Source organism: Nansenia antarctica (assembly GCF_963989245.1).
Source record: "Nansenia antarctica genome assembly, chromosome: 8".
NCBI classification, from domain to species: Eukaryota; Metazoa; Chordata; class Actinopteri; order Argentiniformes; family Microstomatidae; genus Nansenia; species Nansenia antarctica.
Genome location: NC_137678.1, coordinates 12241408 through 12250062, shown reverse-complemented (window position 1 = coordinate 12250062; position 8655 = coordinate 12241408). Strand labels below are relative to the sequence as shown.

The window sequence follows — 8655 nt, the reverse complement described above, 5'->3', positions numbered from 1 at the left end:
AAATATAGCCAAATAAAGGTAGTAGATTTGGTATTCTTGTTGTTCTGAGTACAGTGGAATCAAACACTGATTTGTCTCATCATTGTGTTGCACTGCCATCCATTGGCCACTTGGTCACAGCACACCAGTGTAATCCCCTTTTGATTAGCTCATCATGTATACAGTACACAGAGAGAATACAGCAGGGGGTAGAAATCGGAGGCTGGTGAAGGTAGAAATCGGAGGAAGGGCTCCATATACTGCATGAAATGATATCAAACACGTTTGATACCCTTCCTCATTCCATTCCATGCATTACAATGAACCCGTCTCACGGTTTCTACCTCAACCAGCATCCCCTGAAATACAGAATATTTGAGAGTATACTGTAGTTAGTAAAGCAAAAAGCTTCATATGCACAGTGACGACTGACTGAGGCCATCAATGTCAAGAACAGATGTCAAGTGAAATATGAAATGGACCCTTTGATCTGCCTACTAAGTTTGTGTGTGATCTTTAATAGCAGCACTGCCATCTTGTGGTATTTTATTACATTTCAACACCAATCCCTCATTAAACACAGAGGAAAAACAAGTTTATTAAGACAACATCGAGGTCAGATGGCACAACCTTTTCTATGAATATTACAATAATTGAATCAGCTACACACATCCAGCGGTACAAATCATGTATGGCAGTTTTTTCTTTTTTTATCGATATCACCAAGCTTTTCATCAAGTTCAAAGATTAATAGTAAACATATTCATGACTGTATATCTCATAGGAAACATATCAACAACTCTTTTTTTTCTGTAATTTGGCACACAGACCAAAACATAATATAGCACTTCAACAACAAAAAGGCCTCTATGGCATGTTCTTGATTTAATTTACAGATTGTTGTTCTAATGTCTAGCGTCCTACTCAGGGGTGCATACTTGTACATCAAGCTGCCTCACGCTACAGAAACAGTAATAGGCCTTCTGCCCTATAGGGCTGTTCTGGTTCTGTTCCGGCACACAAGACTACTTACTTTAACTTACTGTGCTAATGTCTAAACCTCAGCATTACAAGTTACAACAGTAAACTTAATCTTCATCTAATGGTCATTTGCGGTGATGCATCGCAACATGGTCCTCAGCGTAGGGTACGCAGGGACCTGAAGCAGTCCCACCCAGGCTTGGTGCCCAGTGTGTGTTCGGGGAGCAGATAGTCTTTCAGTCTGTCAGGTAGGGGCAGGGCCTTCACCCTGTCGTCTAGGGGCCAGGGCTGCAGACGGCCTCTGATGAAGGTCCTGCAGAAGCAGCGTAGAGATGGAGGGCTGGCCACCTGCTCCACCACACGCCCATGGAGCTCCAGCAGTGCCTGGAAGTAGGGGTGAGCATCCTGGTTCGGCACAAGCAGCTCCAGTCTTGGAGGTAGGATTAGTCTGGGGGAGGACACCCGGGCAAAGTCTAGGAGCACCTCGGCCTGTTCCAGGAGCTCAGTAGCCCGCTCTGGATCAGAACACTGCCGTAGGGCTGTCTGAAGCCTCTGGAACACCAGCCTGTAACCTGTCCAGCAGGAGGCGCCGTGGCTGGGGCAGAGGAAGGAGGCGCCGCTCTGGAGTAGCAGTACTGCCAGAGGGAAGAGCAGGTCAAAGTTCTCCAGGCTGGTCTGAGTCAGAGAGGCCTCTGCGTCCTCCTCCCCCTCGCTATAGTCCAGGCAGGAGCTGGGGTCAAACCCGTGGGTCAGCAGCAGACGGGTAGCCCTAAGACAGAAGCGGCCAATCTCGGCTGCATCCTCCGCAGTGCCCCCCAGAGCCTCCTTCACCAGGAATACCAGCGAGGACACAGCCGTTTCTCCATCCAGGGTGGCAGCATGCACATCAGCACCTTAGCACCGAGGGAACAAAGATATGGACTATTAAAGCACAGCTATGTTCTTGGTGACTCTGTTTACATCTAGAATTCAATTAGAAAATCTAGCTGGTTGGCCTGAATTAATTCAGAATCTCTGCTGTGCATAAGCTGTTTGTCTGCATAAATGAATATTCCATAGATAGTTGTCATTTAAATGAGACCCTTTCCCTGAATATAAGAATGTCTAGAGATGCACTGTTTAGGCCCTTTCTGAAACCCTTCCTCTCAGCTGCAGGGTCCTATACTTAAGCACGAGAGCACCCTATATCAAGCCAATGTCACAGTCCAACACCTCTCTGAAGTAGGAGCCGGATGTTCTCTGTGTTGTGCACGGTGAGTCCATCACTGCTCGCCAAAGCGTGGAGCAAGGGTGTTTTTCCTTTGGGCATAAAAAACAAACAATCAGTCGCGACAGACTAGTCTGACAAAAATACATCAGTAACCCTTTTACTTTGTTGGGTTTTACAACAAACCAATTCAACTCACCGTTCTTATCCCTTGCATTCACGTCAGCTCCCATGTCCAGCAGGGTGTGCATGCAGGGAAGTCTCTCTGACTCTTCACTAGCCAGGTCCAAGGGGCTACTTTCATGAATCTGCATAAAATATACTATGTTACAAAGCGTATATCAGAAATGTCAAACAAGCAAAGACAGCGAGGGAAAAACTCGAGGACTCAAAACAGTACTTAATTTCTATAGCTTGCTAAGTACAACCAGTTGAGCTCACCCTGTCTCGCTTGTCAACATCAGCTCCATGTCCAACCAGCATTCTCACCATGCTAGGTCTGTTCCTCAGCACTGCGATGTGCAGTGGGTTATAGTAGGATACAGGGTCTGAAGGAGAAGAAGCGATTAAGTCAATCTGCATACAGAAATATGATCACATTGGGGCTCTTAGGTGGCGTAACGGGTTAAGCGTCGACCATGTAACCGCTGGGTTCCCGGTTCGACTCCGTCCGCGGACATCTCCTCACCTCCGCAGACTCAGGTGCCCTCAACATCCTAGTTCTACTAGACCTGAGCGCAGCCTTCGACACAGTGTCCCACTCCATCCTCCTTCAAAGGCTGCGCCAACTGGGTGTTGAGGGCACCGCCCTGGACTGGCTCACCTCCTACCTCACCAACAGACAACAGTTCATTTCCCTCTCCGGTCACACCTCCTCCTCCTCCTCTGTCACACAGGGGGTCCCACAAGGCTCAGTCCTCGGCCCCCTGCTCTTCCTCTGCTACACACTCCCCCTCGGTCACATCATCCGCCAATTCAACCTGGACTTCCACTGCTACGCCGATGACACCCAGATTTACATCACCACAGAACCCAGAACCCACCCCTCAGTCACATCGAAAACTGCATTTCAGCAATAAAAACCTGGCTCACACACAACTTCCTCAAACTCAACAGTGAAAAGACCGAAGTCATCCTCATCGGCACCAAATCCACTCTCAATAAAACCGGACCCATCACACTCACCATTGACGACACTACCATCACCCCCTCCCCCCTGGATCGCAACCTCGGCTTCATTCTGGACCCCACCCTCTCATTCGATCCCCACGTCAGTTCTATTGTCAAGACATCCTACTTCCACCTCCGAAACATTGCAAAAATCAGACACTGCCTCTCCCCGCCCGCTGCTGAATCCCTCATCCACGCCTTCATCTCCTCCCGCCTTGACTACTGCAACTCCCTACTCACCGGCATCACCTCCCGCTCCCTCCATAGACTCCAGATGGTCCAAAACTCTGCTGCACACCTCCTCTCAAACACCCGCTCCTGTGACCACATCACTCCTGTCCTCCACTCTCTCCACTGGCTCCCCATCAAAGAACGTATCCAATTCAAAGTCCTCATCCTCACATACAAAGCCCTCCATAGCCTGGCCCCCCCTTAGCTGACTGACCTTCTTCTCCCCCACCGCCCTACCCGTACCCTCCGATCTACCCGTACCCTCCGAGGCTCTCAGGCATTCTGTACTTTCAAATATGTATTCTCCTTGACCAGTCAACATCAACCATCAGCTATTTCGCTAGCAAAAACTAAAGCTAACTTATTTGCAAAACAGCGCCCCCGCCACCACGTCGGCGCAGTGCCGCAATTGCAGTTAGAAATGACAGAAATCCACCGAGTGCAACGCTTGTAGAAAACGACCGTCAGAGTTTTGTTGAGAGCTGGAGGCGGCTAGAAATATGACGGAGGCGGCCGCCTCATAATTCTCTATGCAGGAAAACCCCTGTTAAGTGTTAAATTATATTATATAATAGGTTAAAAATACGTGACATTTACGGGAAAATATACTCGTCGGGAGTGTACTGTAAGTTAACTTTACTTGAAGTTAATGTTAATTAGCTAGTGAGCTAGCTAACTAGATCATCTACACAGTAGGGATGGACGGTTTTTCGGTTATACCGAAAACCGGGGTTTATAAAAATAGAAACGTTTTTTTATCAAAACCGTCTGAAACCGGATTTTTTTTTTTTTTTTGTACAGGCCGCGTCTGGTAACTGTTTGTGGTGATGGAGAGCAGGCTACCGAGGTTTACCCAGAAGTGCTTTGTAAATGAATACATCCTAATGTAGCTGTCCGCATGTGTAAGGCGAGGTCAAGTCCACCATACTCAAGGTGTAATGGTGGGTGAGTGACTTGGCATTTGTAACAAAGTGCAAGGATGCATGAAAACTCCATGAGTCCAATATCTGTAACACAGAAGACTGCTTGTATGAATGCTTGTACAATAAGTAACCATAATAATTGACTAGGGATGTAATTAGAGATGCTCCGATCAGGGTTTTTGGTGCCGATCACTGGAATCAGTGATCTGCCGATCCGATATCATATCACCGATCACCGATCACAGCGTCGAAAATGGCAATTGAAGCATTCTATTTATTGTGTAGCATTATTTATGTTTTTAATTATTCTTAACACCATTGACATTGTATATTAAGTATTCAAATGAAATTAGGAGATGAGAAAGTATCATGAATTGACGACCATCTGTTTTATTGAATTCACAACCACCTGTAGCTTACTTCAGGAAAAACTAATAAAATGTGAAAATAAAAATCATAATAAATAAAATGTACACTGTCACATCAAATGTGCAACATTCCACTCGAATGAGAGGAACTACTAGGCTCTTAGAGAACTTGCTTATACTGTAGCTTTCCTGAGGAACAATAAACATACCCAAACTAAACTGCAACATAAACAGGCTATAGCCAAATATAAAATACTGTTTCAAGTCAGTCAGTTTCAAGTCATATTTAGGAGGAGATAAGTCAGCAATAATCAATAAAACAAAAAAACAAAACATTGCACCTAAGGAGATTTCAGACTCAAACCTTACTTCTGATTAAGCAGAATCACTGGCAGATTAGCCTTGAGAAATACAAGCATCTCAGCGTTTTTGGCACTCAGCCTGTTCCTCTTATCATCTAAAATATGTCCTGCTATGCTGAAAAGTCGCTCGCTATCTACACTTGTGCAAGGTGCACAGAGGAAGACCTAAAACTCACGCGCTAATAGTTGTTGCTATGGGCCAAGTGACTTCCTGCTCGCGGGGTCACATGACGTCGCTGAACACTACCTACACTACGCTCGTGAAGTCGCGCTGGAACTCTGACCAGCACTAGTGGAACGCCTCTCGTCCAATCAAAGCACTCGGTCCCTTTATGACGTCGAGCCCAGTGTGCGCTTCGGCGCTCTCTGAGCGAATCGACGAACCACTACCTACACTACGCTCGTGAAGTCGCGCTGGAACTCTGACCAGCACTCGTGGAACGCCTCTCGTCCAATCAAAGCACTCGGTCCCTTTATGACGTCGAGCCCAGTGTGCGCTTCGGCGCTCTCTGAGCGAATCGACGAACCACTACCTACACTACGCTCGTGAAGTCGCGCTGGAACTCTGACCAGCACTCGTGGAACGCCTCTCGTCCAATCAAAGCACTCGGTCCCTTTATGACGTCGAGCCCAGTGTGCGCTTCGGCGCTCTCTGAGCGAATCGACGAACGCAGCAAATGCCGTATGATATTCGTGGTATTGAAAGACCTTGCGTGCGTCCCTCCGCGAGGTATTTCTTTTGAGCAGACATTACAAACGGCATATTTGTTGTCTCTTTCCGACACTGTGTAATATTTCCAGACTGGCGACGCCATTTTGTAAACTGATCGGTCGTGTTTGATCGGCCGTTTTGAGAACTCCGATCAAAACCGATCAAGGCCATATCGGCCGATACCGATAGGCGCCGATCAGATCGGAGCATCACTAGATGTAATGATGTGTCGCAAGACAGTTAATACAGTCTGAATCTGCCGCGCAATGAGTGAGAGGTTTGGTCAGTTGTGAAGAATAACTGAGGATTAATATCTAATTGGGATTATATTTAAGGTAACGAATCACTCTATGGGAAAGATAGTTGCCTTCAGTTATTGGTAGATAGGAAAGTTTTTTTTACAATTACTCGCTTACATTTAATAAGATCATTTTTGCTGCTCTCTGTAAAGCGCATTGGGTCACTTTTGTGAGAAATGCGCTATAGAAATAAAATGTGATTTGATTTGATATCAATCAATCAATCAAACTTTATTTATGTTCTATAGCACAAATCATGCATTGAATGTAACTCCAAGTGCAGTATTTACTAAACCACAATATAATAAAACAAGAGCTATACGGATCAAGAGTGTTTGTGCACAGCGCCACTGTGTGTGAAGGCGCTACTGAAAGTGATGACAGAACGCATGTCTCAGAAGATACGCGGTCACTTAGTGACGCAAAGGTAGTTCTGTATTTATCTCTATCTGTATTAGTACATTTATTTTGAAAGCTCTATTTTGACAGCTCTACCATGGGCACTTTTATTTTGATGGGGCATTCTTTGTTGATTGACTTACGACAGTTCAGGACGAGTCAGTCTCGCGGCATGTGGTTTTTATGAAAAGCTTTAAGTATGTTCACTGCATAATTCTAAGTCTAATATTTCAGTGATTATTGAGCAGTATTCAAATATTTAAATACATTGAGCAGCAGCTGAAACTTTGTCTAAGAACCAAGATATTGAGAAAGCAGTTCATTCAATGAAGACGCTGTTCCAAGAGATGATCTTCCGTGCAGGCGTGCACCCTGGATCAGCGGAGCTGGTGTGTTAAGTGTTCATGTGTTTTCATGTATGGTGTAGCTTACAAAAGTCTGCCTTTCCACTTATATTTGTGAAACTAAGTAGCCTAAATGTGTTGCGACTGTGCTTACGGTGTTTTAATGGTGTTCGACATGAGTGTATTGTAGCAGTAGGGCTCAATTATTTGAAATTGGCGCTCTTTTTTTTTTTGCGGAAAACCCCGGTTTTAGTCTTTGACGGTTTTTCGGTTTCAATAATTGGAAACCGTCCATCCCTACTACACAGTGATTAGCTAGTGCTAAACCACACAACGTTGACTAAGTGACATGTTATGGGCCCCAAAAGAAGGTCTGTGAATAAATACCTTTCTTTTTAAAAAACTAGTTGTCGTCCTTTTTCTCACTCTCCTCGTTCTTTATTTTTTCTTTTCTCTTTTGAGACCCTGACTTTGCCGACATCGTCTCTCTCCTTGTCAGAATAGCGGTAACGTTCCTCTAGGCGGCCTGGTGGACTGAACCATGCAATGAAGAGGGGGGTAAATAATAAGGCTTAATTTTGTCAAACAAAGAAACAAAACTCCAGTTTGTTTCTTTTGTGACTTTTTTTAATACACACAGTCGGCTACATTAACTTCCTTATGATAATATTAATTCCAAAATTCCAAAAAAGATTCTCTTGGGCCCCTGTCAGTGCTGGGCCCTTAGAATCGTCCTAACTTACCACCCCCTAGCGGCGCCCCTGCCTACCCCTACCCATCTCCCCTAACCCTGCCACCCCCCTGATATGCATACAGCCTCCCCTACCCCTAACCACCTCCCCTGTTCCTACCACCCCCTCCCCGTTCGCTGACTCTGTTCCATGTTACTTGTTGTTTTTGTGTTTTCCGTATCTCCTATATTGTCAGCGTCTTTGAGCCTCGGAAAAGCGCTATATACATTTAATGAATTATTATTATTATTATTATTATTATTATGTCTTCCTTTCTATCTCTCTCTCCCATCCTTTCTGTCAAAATCTCTACTGTGTCTATCAATAAAAAAAGAAAAAAAGATGAGTGGGACTGCCCCACTCAGAAAAAATAACTTAAAAAAATAAAAATATGATCACACTCAAACTTTTCACAGACGACACATTAATCCCTTTACCCTCAAAGTTGAGATCAGCTCCGTAGCGCAGTAGGATTTCTGCTGGACAGACCAGTCCCCGCTCAGCCACCTTAAATAGAGAATAGCTTATACCCTCTTCAAACACAGCTGACTGGGACTCTCTCTCCAGTAGCTCCGCTAAAGACCCACACACGCCGTCCTCATCCTCAGGGAGACTGCTCTTGGCAACACAAATCCATGGAGAGGAAGAAAGAGAAAACACACACAACAATGTTTAAAACACGGCCTATGTACGTAGGCCAACTGTTGAAAGTGAAGCTTGAACCATATTGAGCTTTGTCGAAAGTCTGTGCGCTTTCACAGATTTCGGCTTTCAAATCGCATGATTATAATAGCAGACCTCAGTTCTACACATCATAAGTGAATATACGTTCTTACCTGTCGGTGCACCTTTCTTCCAGTCCAACAACATCCAGCACTGCGTCCACCAGTGGCTGATACTCATAGACGATCCTACGAAAGCCATGGAGGAAAGGCATGATGCTCCTGGC

The 8655-nt window shown here is 45.3% G+C and overlaps 1 protein-coding gene across 1 annotated transcript; it reads right to left on the bottom strand.

Annotated features, from left to right (window-relative positions):
• Positions 1-705: 705 nt before the first annotated feature.
• Positions 706-8655, bottom strand: LOC308164599 (ankyrin repeat and SOCS box protein 6-like). The gene is made up of 6 exons (XM_080538674.1): positions 8543-8655; positions 8144-8319; positions 2609-2715; positions 2367-2475; positions 2173-2259; positions 706-1853 (listed from the first exon to the last, which is right to left on the bottom strand). Exons 1-6 carry the CDS (start codon positions 8641-8643, stop codon positions 1117-1119), a joined length of 1317 nt encoding a protein of 438 aa, XP_080394800.1. The 5' UTR covers positions 8644-8655; the 3' UTR covers positions 706-1116.

Excerpts from the sequence above, each read along its gene's own strand:
- LOC308164599 (XM_080538674.1), bottom strand. The coding sequence starts at position 8,643 with ATGCCTTTCCTCCATGGCTTTCGTAGGATCGTCTATGAGTATCAGCCA. Across the intron at positions 2,716-8,143 it reads AGCTGATCTCAACTTTGAGG|ACCCTGTATCCTACTATAAC; the intron begins GTAAAGGGATTA and ends CTTCTCCTTCAG. Across the intron at positions 1,854-2,172 it reads CCGGCTCCTACTTCAGAGAG|GTGCTGATGTGCATGCTGCC; the intron begins GTGTTGGACTGT and ends CTCGGTGCTAAG.